Genomic DNA, 18,913 nt, shown 5'->3' with positions numbered 1-18,913 from the left:
TGGACAAAAATATAAACTTAGGCGTAATTTTGAAGTACACAAAAAAGTCCACACAGGACAAGATATATGTGCTTGTGAGCTCTGTGGACAAAGATTTGTCCGAACTGAACATTTAGACAGACACATGAGAGTCCATACAGGACAGAAGCCTTTTGTTTGTGAGCTCTGTGGAAAAAGATTTACCCAAAAGGGAACTTTAGACACACATATGAGAGTCCATACAGGACAGAAGCCTTTTGCTTGTGAGCTCTGTGGACAAAGATTTAGTCATAAGACAAGTTTAAACAGTCACATGAGAGTCCATACAGGACTGAAGCCTTTTGTTTGTGAGCTCTGTGGACAAAGATTTGCCCAAAAGGGTACTTTAGACAGACATATGAGAGTCCATACAGGACAGAAGCCTTTTGCTTGTGAGCTCTGTGGACATAAATTTACCCAAAAGTCAAGTTTAAACAGTCACATGAGAGTCCACACAGGACAGAAGCCTTTTACTTGTGAGCTCTGTGGACAAAGATTCGAACACAAGGGAAATTTAGACAAACACATGAGAGTCCATACAAGACAGAAGCCTTTTGCTTGTGAGCTCTGTGGACAAAGATTTAGTGTAAAGTCAAGTTTAAACAGTCACATGAGAGTCCACACAACACACAAAGCATCAGTTTAACTCCAATGATTATTATTGTAATTCTCACATCTTTAATGTTTAGTTTAGTTGTTTAGTCAGTGGTTTCAGGTTTGGTTGGTCAACACAATCCTCCCAGACCTCCTCCAAGTGAAACTGTCCCACATGAACGTGCCTGACCCAATTCTGACGGACAGGAAGCAGAAAATGAGGGTGGGGAAGAATGTCTCTGACCTGCTGACCATCAGCACCAGTTCTCCTCAGGGTTGTGTTCTCTCCTCTCTGCTCTTCTTCCTGTACACCAACGGCTGCACTCAAACCACGAGTCTGTTGTAATGTGATGAAGGAGCTATTCCACCAAAGGTTTTTTTACCCTCTCTCCTTAGATGCCTCTGACAGAACTAATCTGCATGAGACTGCCTCAAGGTCATGCATTTTTTTCTTAACTGCTTCCTTTCCAGCCCAAGAGAAGAATGAAGACAAATAACTCTTTCTTTTTAATAAATCAAAGAACTCTATTTTTAATAAAGCTAATCAAACAAAGTGTTAGTCAGTAATATAATGTTGACCAATATGTGAAATGACAATGTTATGATTAATATGTTTTAATAAGTAATAGGACTTAATCTAGCTGCACTAGTCATGCTGATCACACGTAATGTAAACGCATGACACATTGCTTTTACTCATCCAATCAGAACCAACCTTTCTGAAGCGTGGCATAATCTCTGTGGTGTTTATAAATCTTTCCCAACTTTGATTCGACCAGAAATCAAAACATCCAGATTGATAAAACCAGTACCCACGCCATCATAGGGCAGTTCACCGCATTCTAACAGAAGTATCAGACCGGCCACCCGGACTTCCTTTTTAAGCAAAGAACCAACAAGCTGGATAAAATCTGTTGCATTTTACCAACCAAGCAACGGTTCCTTTCAGAATAAAAGCTGAACTCACTGACCCTCTGGGTTCATCTGACGCTGTCAACCAACTGTCGCTTTTTACCTGAGACAATCCAAAGACTAGTCTGTTGTACTGCTGGCACTGTTTCATCAGCTCCGGTACCAAAGGGGGGCTCGAGGACCTGGCATTCTGGATCTGTACGGAGGTCTCATCTGAAGGGTATGTGTGGAGCAACAACATGGCGTCTCATGTGTTTATGAAACTCCAATCATAGCAAAAGCAAAACAGCACATCACTCAGACTTGCTTCTCCGGATACGAGAGTTCTGATGACAACATCACTCACACATAAACCATTCATCTCACGTCTAATCCACACCAAGATCCGTCCATTCACTTAAGAGTTTAGAGTTAGTCTTGTTTAAAATTGTTTAGAAATAAACCTTCTTAAACGTTTTAAAGGTGACTCTCTCTTTTGTTGTCTCTCAGTTAATATGTTTACATAATCCCTGCAATAAAAAGATTCAATCGTCTGGTTAAAAGTACCCAAAGATCCATAAGATTGATTTCATATTTACTATGGAATCTCATGTCTTATGGTTCATTAAATAGATGTAAATTAACCCTTGTCACTGTCTAGCTTAACAAGTTTGCGGACAACCCCACCGTCATTCAATTCAAGTTTATTTATATAGCGCCAAATCACGACAAGAGTCGTCTCAAGGCACTTCACATAATAAACATTCCAATTCACAGTTCATTAAGCCAATCAGAAATAATGTGTCCTATATAAGGAACCCAGCAAATTGCATCAAGTCACCTTTACAGCAATCCTCATACAGAGCAAGCATGCAGCGACAGTGGAGAGGAAAACTCCCTTTTAACAGGAAGAAACCTCCAGAGAATCCTGGCTCAGTATAAGCAGCCATCCTCCACGACTCACTGGGGATGGAGAAGACAGAGCACACACACACACACACACACACACACACACACACACACACACACACACACACACACACACACACACACACACACACACACACACACACACACACACACACACACACACACACACACACACACACACAATAATGTGTCTATAGCTCTATTGTGATATCTTAGTAAATATTCTATTTTGTGAGATAAACTTTATTGTATTTATCCTAGTGGATCTCTAATTAAACGGGTAAACTAGCAATAGCACGTCCAACGTCAAGGAAAGCAAAAAGTTATCAGGAGAGGGAGAATGTTTAAGTGGTTTATCATCTGTAGGCAGACTCATCGGGGATGCATCTCCCAGTCCTCCAGAAAAACTCCTGCCTGCTTCCGTCTTTTTCACCTCAAAAGTAACTTTTTAACTAGCAGATCAAATTGATCTATTGACCGCAAAAAAAGCAGAGTGTGCGCCGCGCTGCACTGCGCGGCTGAGCCATTGGCGAGTGCTGCAGCACGAGTACGTCCACACGTCATGCTCAAATACAGACAGAACTTACCAGAGAGAAAATGAACGGACACGAATGACTGTGTGTTAATTATATATTTTTTGGTGACACCACTTAGATCTGCACACTGTGGCCGTGTGCAGAACGCAGCTGGAGTTCATGAATAATCAGCGGTCTGCCTGCCGCTCTGCTCTAAAGAATCCCCGCTACGCTGAGTCCATGTAAATAATACAATATAGGTAGAAACTGGATCTCTTTTGTGCTCCTTCTGGGTGTGTAAGTTAAGGGCATCAGGGGAGCCTGACAACCTTTAAGGAGAACCAAGGTGCTCTCCTGTAATTTGAACCCAGTATCCAACTCCGAATCGGGGCTTGGATCGGGAAGTAAAGCCCGAGTCCCGATCAGTCTGAAACCACGTGATCGGGGCCGATTTCCGATCATGTGATCGGATCGGGACATCCCTATCATCCACATAAAGCTTTTATTTTGAAGGTGCCGCTAACAGGATGTGATGTGTGGAGTGTTAAGAGGGAAGAGAGGGGACAAAGTAGCTGGAGTGTGTAAAACAGAACTAATGGTGGCATTAAACACTGACCCTGATAGTTCACGGCTATCGTCCGCCCTTGAGTGAAAACAGCTTTACATCCTCTCTAGTCTCGCTTCCCATCTAACACTTTATAAATAAACTGAACTGAACTAAGAACATCAGGAGGGATGAAATCATTTGTTCCTCCAGAGAACTGATTGTTGAATTCCAGTAACAGATGGATCAGTTTTCTCTTTGTCCCTAAAAACCTGCAGCTGTGTGATTCCAGCTAAATCTGCTCTGTTGATCGTTTCCCTCAGATCTTCAAGTTTCTCTTTCCACTGTTATTAGTCTCATTCTGTCACCTTTTGACCTGAACCTGTGTTCCACACCTTCATCTCTTCCTTGTTGTTGCTGGTCCAACTCCAGTCCAGTAGGTGGCGCTAACGCGCCTTCACGCTGCCACATGACCGAAAGCTGCTATCAGAGCTAGCTTGCTGTTAGCTGCCAGCGCTAGCTTGCTGTGCTGGTGTGTGAGGGGAACCTCTGAGGCTCTGCAGCAACAATGTCTTCAGCTCAGTCTCTGAGAGAGGTGGTCAGAGAGCGGCTAACTGCTGCTGCTGCAGAAATCTTCTCCGAGTTTGAAAAAACCATCGTCCGCTACGAGGAAGAGATCGATCGTCAGCGCAGACTGCTGGAGATCAGCTGGAAACCACAGATCAACTTACACAGAATAGGTATGAAACAGCAGCGGGACTCATGTGGGTTTACTGAGGACACAATCTCAGGACAGTCTGCTTGGATCCGTTTGCTGTTCTGAAGCTTTTTGACCCAACTGAGCTGAAATCAGTCTGCGGTAAACTTTGTTCCACTTTAGAGAAACAAATCAATAACATTTCAGGGATTTTAGGAAGTTTTCATTTTCAGGAACTCCACTAAATCAGTTTAAAAGAGACAAACTTTAAAGACTTGGTGAACGTTTCCAGCTGATGTTCTACAATCAGAGACTTGTTAAATGAGTCAGTCTGCAAGATACTGAGTCCAGTCACACACACACACACACACACACACACACACACACACACACACACACACACACACACACACACGCACACACACACACACACGCACACACACAGGTTAAGAGTTCATTGTTTTCTAAAACATCTTCAGATGCATCAGATGGTTCAAGTGAAGTGTGCTTTCTTATTGTCACATGACTCAGCTTTTTGTTTGGTCTGTTTGTCTGTCCAGAACTCCCACTGCATTATGTCAGGACAGATGAGGAGGTTCAGACTGACCAGCAGCTCTGGAACCAGGAGAGGACCTCCAGTTTGAAGCAGGAACAAGCAGAACCTTTACAGGAGGGACCAGAACCTCCACAGATGAAAGTGGAGCAGGATGAGCCAGAACCTTTGCAGATTGTAGAACAAGAGGAGCTCTGCATCAGTCAGGATGAAGAGCAGTGTGTACTGAAGCAGGAGACGGTGACCTCCCTTGTGACTCCTGCTGGTGAGGAAAGAGACCACGATGAAGCAGAACCAGACAGACACCAACTCCTTTTGTCACTGTTTCCTGAGGCTGAGATCAGAGCTGCTGCTGCTCCGGGGTCAACAGGTGAGGGGGGGGGGGGTGCTATGTTTGTTTTCCTTACTGTGATGTCACAATAAGGGACTTCTTGAAACTGCTCATTTTAGGCAAATCAGCTTTTTTTTTGGGCTGCCTTTTATGTGACGACTTTAGTCAAATAAAAGGCAAATCTGCAGCGAGGCTCCTAACTGGAGCAAACGGAAGAGCTCACATCACTCCTATTCTAACGTCTCTGCACTGGTTACCCGTTAACTTTAGAGTTAATTTTAGAATCCTGACTATATTTTAAGTTTGGATCTAACGCTGGTGCCGCTGTAAAGAAACAAAACTGCATTCCACTATAATTGGTTATGGCTTGCTTCTTCAATGAATCATAATCATATTTCGATACATTGATTGTAATTAGGGCTGCAGCTATCGAATATTTTTGTAATCGAGTACTCTAATAAATGACCCTTTTGTGTTTGTAAACCATTATATCAAATAGCATGTTATAAAACATGAAAGACCTACTAAAATGAGAAAGAATTGCCAGTTATTCTTCAAGTTTTATTCAAAATTAGTTTTCAAAACTTCAGCACTTCAACTTTACTTCACAGTAAACGAATGCCTGTGCAAAAAAAAGTATACAACCTGAGCTGATTTTCCCCTCGTGCGAGAATCTGCTAGCCGGCAAGTCAGACAAAAACTAGGAGGATAACTGTTGAAGTAGCGCTGCGAGCGGCTGCGGCCCAAACAGAACCAGAACCACTCACGGCGCATGCGCTAACAGCTCGCCGGCTGTTTCCCTATTAACACACGTCCGTTTTAATTTCTACTCTTTTTTTCTCACACAATAACAAGGATTGTCGAAAGCATGTTTGCCGTGGTTTTGTCAAATTACACTGATCACAAAACATTGATTTACTTTCGTTTTCCTCCTCCACTCATAAATACCCGTGTCCTCCTGCAGCAATCCCGAGGGACAACGGACATCAATAACAACACAATAAAAAGTCCGACATATTGTGTAAAAACAGCAATTTTTTAGCACATTTTAAGTCCGACGTGTTGCTACCAGACGCACGGTGTGAGCTGAAACTGAGCGCTACAAACGAAAAAGTCGCACAGTGTCCTGTAGAATGAGCCCTGGCATTTTTACTGTGATTGCCTGTTTTTCTGTAAAATCACAGAAAAAGAGAGATGCTCGGGTCGAGCAGGCTGCTTCATGTGCGTTCACGCTCAGGCATCGCCCTTAGCATTTGCTATTCGTAGCTTTAGCAGCAGAGAGAGAGGCAGTGCCACTTTGTCGCTGTTCCTAACGCCTAGTGACAAAGCTAGCTACATTTCTGAGCACCCTTAGCTACTTTCTGTAGACCCTTCTTCTAGATATTTCCTCCAAATTAGCAACAAATTAGCCATTTTCGCTACGAACCGTTCTTTGAACGTTGTTTCAGCTGTCAAGGATATACATGTTACAGATACAGAAGATGTCACTGGTGCTTTAGCTCACCTAGTAAGACGTCAGACTCTCGTGCAGGAAACCTGGGTTTGATTCTGGGTGTGAACATAGTTTATTTAGAGTTTCTTTTTTCCATTAATGGTGTATTTTTTTACAGTAAGATGCCCAAATTTTTATTTGAGACTCGCCGAACGGCATTGACTTCACAGATAAAAAGATGTGGGTTCAACTTTCATTTTGGAACAATTTTTCAAGCAAGGGAAGGGAATGATCTGAGCATGCAGGAGGACTGACCCATCTTAAACTTTTGTCGGCTGTGCTGAAGAGAAAGCTACAGAACCAAATTATTTCATTAATTAGCTGCTCGTTCTCCTGTCCTCCGGGACACACACACGCACGCACGCACACACACACACACACACACACAAGGGACTGTCTCAGCTGTTATTTTCGTTAAGGAGTGTGCACGTACAGCATGCGCGCCTCGTGCACGAGCCTTCCCATAAGGAATTAAGATTAGTGAAAATAAAAAAAGAATTTGGATAACAGTACTATGTGGCCTAAACCCATCTACTGTTATCTGACTGATTACCTGACTTCAGGAACCCACAGCATGTTCGTCTCAACTCACCCCAAGTCTGCACGTCATGTATAAACAGGAAAGACAAACATGCACACACACAAACATAGACAAACTTGTGTAACTCGAGATAGAGAACTATGGAACCGACGAGTCTGGCAACAGAAATCACTCCACCTTCTACGTCCTGGCAGATGGAGGAGGAGGACCAGCCGGCTGAGGCGGAGGCACCTGGGCAGCCGCTGCTCCACGAGCCGGTGCTATGGCTCAAGTTAGGCGTCCTTTGACATCGCCGATCGAGTTCCCCAGAAGGGTCAACCGTGCGGAGAAATAACGGAACAGGACAAAGAACAAACCCCAGAGCAGGTCAAGGTTTAGGCATATAATGAATATCACAACAGAATCAGTTGAGGACCAGGAGTAAGACACTGGTCGAAACTTGAGACCGGGATCTGCCGACAACTCACGCAGCACTCTGTTCACCACACCCACTCGAACCATGGTTGGACCGTCGAATGTAACACGATCCATTGTCGCTGGAGAAAGAGCAAAGGAGATGTTATCATAGAAAGGAGAAAACTCTACTTCAGACTTATGCTCACCAGGATCCAAGTAATATAGAGACCTCACCCACATGGACCGTAGCACCACGTGGAACTGTTACCCATAAGGTTTGAGAGGGAAGTACAACTTGTGTAGACACACCAAACTGCTCATAGAAAACATCAGCTTCTCTAGCAGGGGTATTAAGTAACCAACGATTACCAACAACAACAGCTGTACTACTCACAACATGTGAACGTGGTTTCACAGTCATAGGACATTTAGAATCACCTGACAACTCATCAATGCCACACACACCACCAGCTCCGCCACGCAGAAAAGGTGTGCCTGGACACAAAAAGTGTAGGCCACGTGTGAGAGAACACACACGCAAGTCCGGAACTAACCTGACGTGCAGCGTGTACTCATGGTACGCGACAACCGGAGGCGTATGTAACTTGACATGAGTGTCGTCAACCCAGTTACCTACATTCACCACATCTCTTAATCTATAAATGTCATTTGGAGACACAACAGGTAAGTTGATGAAGAAGGCTAGCTCTCCAGCCTCTGGATCGACACCTAACGGGATAGCACTGCCCAATCATAAAGCCAGAAGAGAAATTGGGACCTTCGAGGTCACCCGAGCAATCGCAGACCAGACCATGTCCAGGGACACGAGGTACAGAGTAGGGCTGCTCAATTAATCAAATTTTAATCACGATTACAATCTGAGTTTTGAACGATTATAAAAACAAAACAAGCCGATTATTTGTTCCTCCCACTTGCGCTGCCCTGAGTTGCAAATGAAGCGCTCCGCCCACAGTGTTGCCAACTTAGCGACTTTGACGCTATTTCTAGCAGCTTTTCAGACCCCCTTCTTGACTTTTTAAATCTTAGAAGTACCTAGCAAACACCTCAGAAACATCTCTGGTAACCCTTAGCTACTTTCTGGATAACTGTCGTCGACATTTCCTGCAGGTTAGCTAAACACTCCGCCTGCGCTCCGGACCGTTCTTCAGGACATTAGGAAAGGGAATGATGCAGTGATGTGTCAGTCGCTAAAGAAACGGCTCTCAGAGTCTGCTCTGTTGGATTAACCAGAGTGAGTGACACTCACACCGTACCTGCGGACTCCTGAGCCACTAAAAATGGCTAAATGTGCGCGTGCGGCGTGCTATACACACGTGCAGCTTGCCCCAATTGCTGTGAGACCAGGTTGGGGGGTGGGGGGGTGCAGCTGTGGTTGGGACAATTATTGCATTAACTGATGGACGACTTGTAAATAAATACCGTAAATCCTCTAATATTAGCCTGTATTTAGTTAACTGCCGGGTATCATATTTTGGCCGGTGTCGGCGGAGGTGAATAATGGCCGGTATTTTAATTGTGGCCGGGTGGAATGTGGTAACAAGCAAGTACGGGGGCGGTTGGGTCATCTGTCTCACTTTTGATTTGCCAGTGATAGACCGCGAGGGTAACTTTAACCGTGCAGAGACAAAGAGGAGGTGAAAATTTGATATCAAGGTCAAAGAGAACGTGCTGATTATGCTGCAGAACACTGTGGGGAGCAGTAGGGGTTGTATGAACTAGTCACTAGTCGACTTCACCGCTCTATAGTGACTTTTTATGCCTGTCATCGACTAGTCGCTGTCACGTGATAATGACCGGCAAGATGCAGTCCACGGAAAAGACAGCAGCCTGCTGTCAGCAGGTGACAGGTGATGCACCCCGATCCACAGCAGCGAAAAGCATCAGGCACAAATAAAAGAATAAAAAAACATAAAAGGAAATGAGCCGACATGAACGATCGCGTGTTAAATTAGTTTTTGAGGTGGCGACACCTGATTTGATAATGTTACCTGTGGCCGTGCTCAGGACGCAGATGTCTGGAGCACGTCAACAATCAGAGCTTTGCATGCTGGTTAAGGTTAGGATGGGGCGACGGGAATGTTAAATTGCAAGAGGGAAAACGTCACAATTTGGTTAAATGTCCGTTTTACGGCGGGTGTCAGTACCGACGCTCTGGCACAGCGCGTTGCCTCCCGTGGCCGGCAAGCAGCGCGCACTCTGCTGTTTTTGCGGTCGGTAGATCTTTTAGAACTGCAGCTCAAAGGTAACTCATAAGGTGAATATAAATGAACCCAGGTAGCAGTTTTTCTTTAGGATTGAGAGGAGATGCAGGAAGATAATAAACAGACAGGACAGAAAAAAAATAGTCAAATAAAAACAAGTTAGTTTTTATACCTGCTGGTTCAGTTCAGTTCACTTTATTTCAAACATATACATTCACCAACATTTCATAAAATCATTCCCCGCAATTGTTTGAAAAGGAGTAGGGAGAAGTGTATACTTATTTAGCCCTACCCCCTCAGGTTTACATCCTCATCATCAAAATTTAAACAACAAAACAGTTACAATGCCTTCAAAAAAAAAACCACAAAAAAAAAACAATAATAATAAATAAATTAAATTCTAATGTTCAACTAGAACTATATTTAGATTTTCTAATTTGTAGAAGAGATTAAACATCAGTTTGCATGCCGTCCTGGGTTAATTGCATTTTCTTCTGTCTTATACTTATTTAACATTTCTTTTTTGAGTTTTATTTTAAACTGGTTTACATTAATACTGTCCTTTATTTCTTCTGTTAACTCATTCCACAATTTAATGCCCGCTATTGAAATAGACATCCTTTTCAATGTTGTTGCAACAAACAGACACCATTGAAGGTAATCAGAAGTGAGGAACAGAAAATGAAATAATTATTTTAATGTTTAGAGCAGCAGGAACTCTGAGAGGCTGCAGGCGCATCAGTGAGTTTGCTGCCGCTGCGCAGGGGGAGGGGGAGAGGGCTGAAGCAGAAACTACCGTTGTTAAAAGAAATGTGTTTAACTTTGAAAATGTGGGCGCAATTTTAATTGTCAAAAACTCCAGCGAACCATTAGTTCATCTTGCTCAAATAGAAATTGAGGCCTGCCTCTAATTCTGGTCCTCCTTCCAATAAAAGCCTGGAGCTTGATGAGCTTGAGTCAAATACAGACCCAGGCCTGTATTAGAGGATTTACGGTAGTTTATAAATAAGGTAGAAATAAGTTCCTCACGCTGATAACTAATAACTAATCTCTCTGAGGACACGGTGCTAGTGCACTCTCCTACAGCACATTGACACGACTCAATAAATGTTATACAACATTTTGTGAACATCAATTTATTTGCATTTATTTGTTATAAATGCCACTGTATAATTCTTGCTGTCAGTATTTGCAAGATATTGGTATTTGGGTCTGTACTAGAGCCCTGCACGGGCCTAAAATCTGAGCCCGTGTCCGGCCCGGCCCGAGGGGGTGGAGCCCCAGCCCGACCCGGCCCGAAAAGGTTTTCAGGATTCTCTGGGCCGACCCGAGCCCGACTTTTTTTTTAACCAACTAAATGAAAACAAAGTGTGTCAATCCTGGCCAATGTGTTAAAAGACGTGCAGGATCCGATCAATTTGTTTTTCCCTCATTTACCGTCACGGAGATAACGGCGCACTGGCTCTGGTGTTAATCAAGTTAAATTTGATCTCTTTCCAACAATTTTCGCAAGAAAACAAAACCGTCAAAAGCAGGGCTTGTGTTGTGTTGACCGGATAGTTCCCGTATTTGACAGTTTATTTTGACGGAGAAAGAATAGAAAGAATTACCCCGACGCATGCAGACGAACTGACATTTTATTCTACGCACATCGCAGATGTAGCTAAATTACCCAAGAAAAGATTTCCTTCTGAACATCTGAGCTGGACACTGCTCAGCGCAGCTCGCTGTCAGCGCACATGTGCACAGCGAGCTGAAGTTGTGGAGATTGACTGGGAACGCGTTGCAGAACCAGAGCGCATGCGGGAAGATTCCTCCCACTGAAGCGAGTGTTTTCCAAACCCTGTCACTCAGTGAGACTTGTCATTTAGAAAATGTTCCCTGATTATGAAACTTTGGCTGAATAGTGCTTGTTCCTGTCTCCAATGTGGCGACACATCCAGGAGCCGTCTGAGGAGAAGCCCAGAATCTCACATCCTCTTCAGCTCAGGAAGCGCCTATGATTACGCACAAGCGTGACCCGTCAACCCGGTCTCACAGTAAGACCGGGTTGGAACTGTTCAGGTTTACGTAGACAATCTTTACATAGAATTGACTTACATATATAAAATTAATTCAGTAAAATATAAAGCATTTTATTTAAATAGCCATTCATTATTTTACAAGCACAGAGAGCCGCATCAGATGGATGGAAGAGCCGCGGGTTGTGACATGTTTTCTCCAGGACCAGAGCGGACGCAAACTCAATACATCTCTTTTATTGTGAGGTAATAATTTCTCCGAGTTTTGCGGTTGCGGGCGGGAGTAGACATGCACGCTACAGGTGCGGGAGTGTAACATACACGTTGCAGTTGCAGGCGGTAATGGTCAGAAATTCAGCAGGAGCGGGCAGGAGCGGGGTGAATAAAACAGTCCCGCGCAGGGCTCTACTGCTGCGTTTGTGTTTAAATTTTTTGTATGAATTCGATTAAAAATAAAGGCGCCCGTGTCCGAGGTAATTACACAGTCGTTGGCCCGAAGCCCGGCCCGAGGGCTGTCGGGCCGGGCCGACCCAAGGGCCTAGGGCTCTAGTCTGTACTGGTTAGACTTAAATGAGTTAGTTTAAATGAGTTAAACCAAGGTCTATAGCCCTTGACTATGAGCTATAAGTATATTGGTCTTTTTATACTGGGAATCAGGGGTTATTTTAGTGATCATCTTGTTTCTTATTTTTGTCCTGATTGTGACCTGAGCAATTTTATGACTGAATAAAAACAAATAAAATCAACATAATTTGAAAAATCGTCCTAAATGATCGTGATCTCAATTTCAGTCACCATAATCGTGATTATTATTTTTGCCATAATCGAGCAGCCCTAGTACAGAGGAATCCTCCCCAAGGGGAGAAGGTCGATCGAGGCGCTCACGTCCCGACCATAGTTGACCAGGCAAGCGGTCAGTATCTGTGTATGAGCATAATCAACATTCACAAAGGAATGCAACTCATTCACAGCTGAAGTTTTTTTTACGCAAAATGTCACTATGAGTGTTGAGTACCACCATAGTTTGTTTTTCAGACGTGCCCAGCTGTCTCAGGGCGCACCGCTGCTGCAGTACCTGCTTACGCAGATCCGGATATTCTCTGCTAAGCTTATCAACGTGTCGACGAACTGTGTTAATCTCAACCGAGTTGACTGAAGAGAATCCGAAGTTTAAAAGATTGCCAATTGTATTAGCAACTGAGAAAAGTCCGTCCAGGAATCGCTTTGGTCTTCTGCTGGTACCGGAAAGTTCACTGTTTGAAACTGTGTACTTATGTGCCTGCCTAAGAATGTGACTGACATCAGCTACTGCATGCTGTGTCATGGTACGAGCCCAGTGTTCCCCCGTTTCCGAGAGGTTGCCGAAGGCATTCTTCATCTTATCAGTACACGTCATAGCGGGGTTGAATTTGACGAAGAACTTTTGTGTAAATAGATGAGAGTTAGTCATTAGTAGACCTGGGCGGTCTCGGAGTGCGATACCCGAAGAGGGCCCAGGTTCATACAGGCGCGTTGGAGGTGGCTGTGGATGGATATCAACTGCGGTTGATAGCACCCCGAAACACACGACTAACAAAACCTATTTTATCAGACCTGAAAATAGAAACCAGGGACATTGTAAGTTGTAGACTGGTGCTGCCTTGCGAGGGTTCGGCGCAGGTGGAGGCTCCGGAGGGCCCTCGGTCGACGCGCAGGTGCAGTCAGAGAGATCGGGGTCAACCAGTGGTGGTACAGGGCACCGGACCCCCTCGCCTTCGGTAGGTGGGTCACCAACCTCTGGGCTAAAGGTCACCAGCGCCTGCTGTAGCGCAGTAACGTCAGCGACGTCATCAGCCTGTCCTTCGGCAGGGGGAGTCCCCACCGCAAGTTTCTGGGCTTCAGCCGAGTATCAGTGCCACTCTCAGTCCCCCCTTTGGCAGGTGATGTCTCCACCGGAGGGTGCGGAGTCTCAGGTGGTGTGTCACTGCAACCGCCAACTCCCACTAGGGTAGGTGTTTTCCCCACCTCCGTGTGGAGTGATGTTGCAGAGACTACGCAGACTCTCTGGATGTCACTGACCTTACTGGTACTGGATTGATTGACCAGGTTGACGGTTCTGTTGATTTTGTCACCGCCTGAACATGCAATGAGGTGCCCAAGGGACGCCAAGGGCGTCGGTTGAGTCACCCGAGTTTGGAGTGTCGAATCCTTGAGTGAAATGCTGGCTCCAAGGCATCAGAGCAGGTCTCCTCTAGGGATGAACCGATCAGGTTTTTTGCTGCCGATCACCGATACCGATATCAAAGAATGCTGATCACCGATACTGATCACGTGGATTGGCCAGAAATTTTCGACAACATTATAATGAGTGCTACAAACTACATAATCTGGGAATAAAGGAATTGTAACCTAATCTAAAATGGTCTGTATTAGGGTTGTCACGGTGTAAAAATTTAACCTCACGGTTATTGTGACCAAAATTACCACGATTTTCGTTATTATCGCGGCATTTTTTTTAAACGTGCTACATTTTCACACAATTAAATAAACCTGTATGTCAGGAAAATATTGTCCTCAGTTTGTGTCTAAATTTTGCCTAAAATGTGTTATTTGGTAATTATGTTGTTTATTTGTTTACATTTTCCCCCTTTAGTCTTTAAAATACCAATATTTGCCCATAACTTATTTTTTGTCTGTTTGATGTCATCATTTTAAAAATATTAGATCAGATGATACTCAGTACTCAAGTAGCCTTCTAATCAGATACTTTTTTATCCTTACTTGAGTAATAAACCCTTTATCAGGAAAATATTGTCCTCGGTTTGTGTCCTTCCAGTGAGCTTTGCAGATGTGTTAAAATGTCATCAGGCAGTAATCATTGTTAAATTCATAATTATTCTCGGAGAGAGACCAACTCTTATCAGCCCCTAGGAGCCCCGTAACGCATAGCATCATTTCAACATGGGGGTGTCCGCGACACGGTTTATATGCAGGTAGCGGCGCTGCGGCTGCTTTATAGCGACTCGTTGCATTCTCCCTCAACCCAAATCCTCGGATAACGCATTTTAGCTAAAACGCTAACGTTAGCTTGCCTTGCGTTGACTGTAGAGTTGTGGGTGATGGTCACGCAGATGTGTCATGAGATTTGAAGCGTTGCTGCCTTTCACAGACACTTTTTCTGCACGTGCTGCAAACAGGATAGCCGTCTTCTATCAACTGTCCCTCAGCATTCTTCAAATATCCGACAGATGCCCGTACTTCTCACTTTGTCTTCTTTGAGGGATGAAAAATGTCCTCCTGAGCGCTGCCGTCTCCTCCTTTGGCCATTATTTCAGCTTTAGCTTCAAGAAAGTTTTGGTTGTAAACAACAAAGCGCGCATGTGCCGCCGGCAACTTCAGCAGATGATGGCTGGTAAGGGTCACCGTGCCTACACCGCAGCCACGGTAATCCACAGAGATAATATATATTTTTTTTAAAACAAGACGGTTATTATTATTGTCAACTTTTTTTTACCAGGGTTTGCTGCTACACCGGTTACTGTGACAACCCTACCTGATCAGTCTGCTTTGATCTATTTTGAAAACTCCGATCAAAACCGATAGGGGCGCTATCGGCCGTTAGGGATCAAATGCCGATCCATCGGTGCATCCCTAGTCTCCTCCCACTACGAAAGGAAACGCTTCGATGTTAGTCACAAACACTGGATGGCTCACATACATGTCTCCCACTGTGAAGTTGATGGTCACCACGTTCGACAAGGGTACTCGGTCTGCATAGAACAGATGGATCTGCTTAACGCAGGGCGTGAGTCCTAAGATGCGACCCTGTGCAGCTGCAGCCATGCGGACCTGCTCCCAGAGAGAGCTGGACATGATGGTATGATCTGCACCCATGTCCAGGAGACCCTCACAGTCCAGCGCCCCCTCCAGGGTCACCGGAATGGGAGGTTTATCCATAGGACCACGTTGGATGATACTGCAGAGAACTCTTCGTGGAAGTCTGATCAGTGAGCTAGGTTGGCTAGGTCTGGTTGCAGGTTCTGTGGGTGCTAGAGTACTAGCGCCAACAGAAGCAACCACAGCAGGTGTCACCGAGACCTCAGGTGTCGATGAATGCACCGTTGTGGCAGGTGTCGCCTCTGCAGGACCTGCTTCCACAACCGAGCCACAGGCAGGTTGAGGAGGTTCTACCGCAGAGATGCACAGAACCGACTCACATTCCGTCCCTGCTTTCAGCAGGTCAAGAAGTATGTCCCAGTGCACGAATTTTGTCTGGAGATCGACTCCCAGAATCAGTTCTCGGCCTTGGGGCAGGACTGCAGTCCTTGCGAGGGTTACGCGGTGGTTTTTGGCCCGAAGGAGTGTGTCTCTCGCTTGGGCGAGGTGACTATCTCCTGTAGGAGCCTGGCGAACCTCTTTTTTCTCTGAAAGAAACATGATGCTTATCGCGGCCCGGTCGTGCTGACTTGGGGTCCCCTCCTAGGTGGAGGGGTTCGGGGTCTGTTTGGATTTTTAGGCTTGTTATTTGGAAAGCCTTTTGGCTTGGGGTTGTTATTAGGTTTTTGGGCCAGTTGTTTGGGTCCAGCTTTTTGGTTTTTATTTTTATGAGTTCCAGATGCAGTACACTCGAGTCGCAGCGAGATGGATTTTTCCTCCTCCGCCAGAACTGATGGACTGCTCGACCTCTAAGGCACAGCTCGCCATTCTTCTGAGCTCATCCATGTGTGTGGTTTTAGGGTCTACGATACCCATGTATGAGCTATACTGGGCATGTAGATTCTCAAGGAATAGTCCCTTAAAACATTTTTCCTCTTCCATCCCATCCTTGCATTCCGTACCAAAGTACATGTTGAAGAGGCATTGATAGAAGACTTGAGGGTCTTCAGTACGACTCTGTTTGACTCACAAAGCTAACTGTATGCCAGCCTCCTGTGAATTGTAGGTGAACTCTTTCCGAACCGCAGCTTCCAGCTTTTCGTAATCATTCGCGATTAAATTACGCTAGCGATCAATAAGCGAACCCACGCCCAGAGCCGGATTAATGCAAAGGCAAAGTAGGCACGTGCCTAGGGCCTGATTGGTTGGATGGGGCCCAGACAGAGGGACAAAATTAAAAATAAATTAATTAAAATAAAATATACAAATGTCCTATGACAGCATTTGTGGATAGGACTCCTATCTACAATTTATTTCAATATTTATTAATTAACTAAAAATAGTGAAAATGTTTATCTTAACCATAAACTGTTACATTAGCTATGTCACATTAACGCCAGGCCATGACTGTAGCCTACAACTTGGGCACCACCCAATTAAGGACGTCAGAGAAGCGGTCAGAGTCAGAGCGGGACACAACAAAGCTAGCAGGTGTTTTGGAGTAGGCCCACTGTCACGATGCTTTCGGGTGTGGCAAGACGTAAAAAGAAAAAAAATAAAGAGGAACAAAAGAAGAGACAGCGGGGGGCTTTACAGAAGTTTCTGTCGGGCTGCTTGGGCAGCCGTCCAACAGCTGTGAACCTGCTCGAGTCAGCAGAGCCAGATGCTGAGCCCGAGCAAGACCCGGAGCAGACACGGCCCGAAGATGCAGCGGGAAATGCGATGGAAGACGCTGTGGCGCCAATGCCGTCAACATCAACGCTGTCACAGAAGGACGAACTGGAAGAACAGCAGCCAGCCAGAAGTGAGCCCAATATAGTCTTACAGCAGCCTGCTGCAAGGGTCAGCAGAGGCTGTCAGCAGGAGCCTCTAGACCCAGAAAGGGTATTAACAAGCTACCCATCTGATCCTGCAAAGTGGTACCAAATTGATGACAGGATGCATGACTACTTTGCACTAAACCATCCCTCTCAAAATATTGGATATTTCTCTGCATCACAGAGGAAATATGGAGACATAAACCGAAGCTTAACCAAGGAACATTTCTTTAGACGTGTTTCTGCTGTGACTGAGGCCTGTGATGCTGGAAGGCTGAAGATTATCCCGGAGTGGAGCATGGTAAATTGTTTCTTAGGTAAGTGTTGCCGGTTTTATTAATTATTTTTCTAATATGTTTTATTAATGGTCAAACAGCAAAACAAACAATAAGTTCACATTCAGAAAATTCACACAGAATTTCTGATTCAGCAGAGGCAATAACAGCCTGAATGATTATAAAGCAAGATCAAAACTTAAGATAATGTTTTCATTTTATTAAAATACTTTCTTTTAAGATTATAGATTGTATAAAATTTATACTGTAATAATTCAAGCTGCGTGTTTATAGTTTATTTTTGCGCCTTTAAACATGCTTCAGTACATTCAAATTCATCTATTTCTTCTTGAATGTCTTTCAACCATTATGTGATTAATTTGTCAACATTTATAAATGTTGTACGTTATTGTATTTTGCAGAAAATGTTTTTAATTAAATGTGTTGATTAATTTAATGACACCTGGTGGTTATTTACTGGTACTACTGCCTTAACAATGACACTCCCAATAGATAAGATGAGGATAATTTATTAGCATTTAATACAGATGGATAATGACGTATAAATTATTAATATCAAAAAATAGTCTGATAGAATGTTTAACATACAACACATGACTTATTTTGGCATACAAACAAAAATATGAATGAACTTTTATTAGTAACTTTGGTAAGTTTCAGATTTCATTTCATAAAATAACATCGATGGAGGGGGGGCCCAAAAAATGCAGCCTGCCTGGTGTAGTCCATTTATTTAATCCGGCTCTGCCCATGCAATCGGAGGTCAACCTTATCAGAAAAATCTTGTCCTCCAGGGTCATTCCTGGACATCGCTGAAAGTGATGTCTGAGGTCGCTCAGATATGCGTCAACCGGGTACGACTTACCTGGTTGAGGGCTGAATTTCTTGATGCTCCGAGACATCCTGTAGATGTCATCTATGGGCACAGGTGCGATCGGTTGGGCTGGAGGCGGGAACGGATGGACTGGAGGCGGGTACACGGATGGCTGGAGGCGGCTATCCAGGATGAGGGGCTGGAGGTGGGAACGGATGGGCCGGCTGAGGAGCCGGGTAGCCCGGATGAGGGGCTGGAGGTGGCACAAACTGGTTTGGCTGAAAAGCCGGAGGTAAATGTCCCCTTCCTGCGTCTGCAGGTGCACTTCCACCAGCCAGTGGAACAGCACACATAGCATCAGCCAGCGGAGGAGGTAGTGAGAAATG

The 18,913-nt window shown here is 44.6% G+C and overlaps 3 protein-coding genes across 7 annotated transcripts in view; 2 read left to right on the top strand and 1 right to left on the bottom strand.

Moving 5' to 3' along the window:
- The window catches only part of LOC129162178 (oocyte zinc finger protein XlCOF6), an 849,318-nt gene that overhangs the window by 671,004 nt on the left and 159,401 nt on the right, over positions 1-18,913 (bottom strand). The gene's annotated exons all lie outside the window — the stretch shown is intronic.
- Positions 1-18,913, top strand: part of LOC107373377 (gastrula zinc finger protein XlCGF57.1) — a 147,227-nt gene that overhangs the window by 17,618 nt on the left and 110,696 nt on the right. The window lies entirely within an intron of this gene.
- The window catches only part of LOC129161859 (zinc finger protein 135), a 185,754-nt gene that overhangs the window by 158,363 nt on the left and 8,478 nt on the right, over positions 1-18,913 (top strand). For 3 of the 5 annotated variants that reach the window (XM_070548408.1, XM_070548407.1, XM_070548409.1), the window contains one exon: positions 4,750-5,112. In XM_070548408.1, coding sequence (XP_070404509.1) covers positions 4,750-5,112 — 363 coding nt within the window. Of the gene's footprint in view, positions 1-659; positions 4,233-4,749; positions 5,113-7,447; positions 7,473-18,913 lie in introns of those variants that run through there. The other 2 variants (XM_070548410.1, XM_070548412.1) reach the window with 2 other exon arrangements.

The sequence above is a fragment of the Nothobranchius furzeri genome, chromosome 2 (genome assembly GCF_043380555.1).
Source record: "Nothobranchius furzeri strain GRZ-AD chromosome 2, NfurGRZ-RIMD1, whole genome shotgun sequence".
Classification (NCBI taxonomy): domain Eukaryota; kingdom Metazoa; phylum Chordata; class Actinopteri; order Cyprinodontiformes; family Nothobranchiidae; genus Nothobranchius; species Nothobranchius furzeri.
Note: the sequence above shows the minus strand (reverse complement) of the source record. Positions and strands in the feature narration are given on the sequence as shown.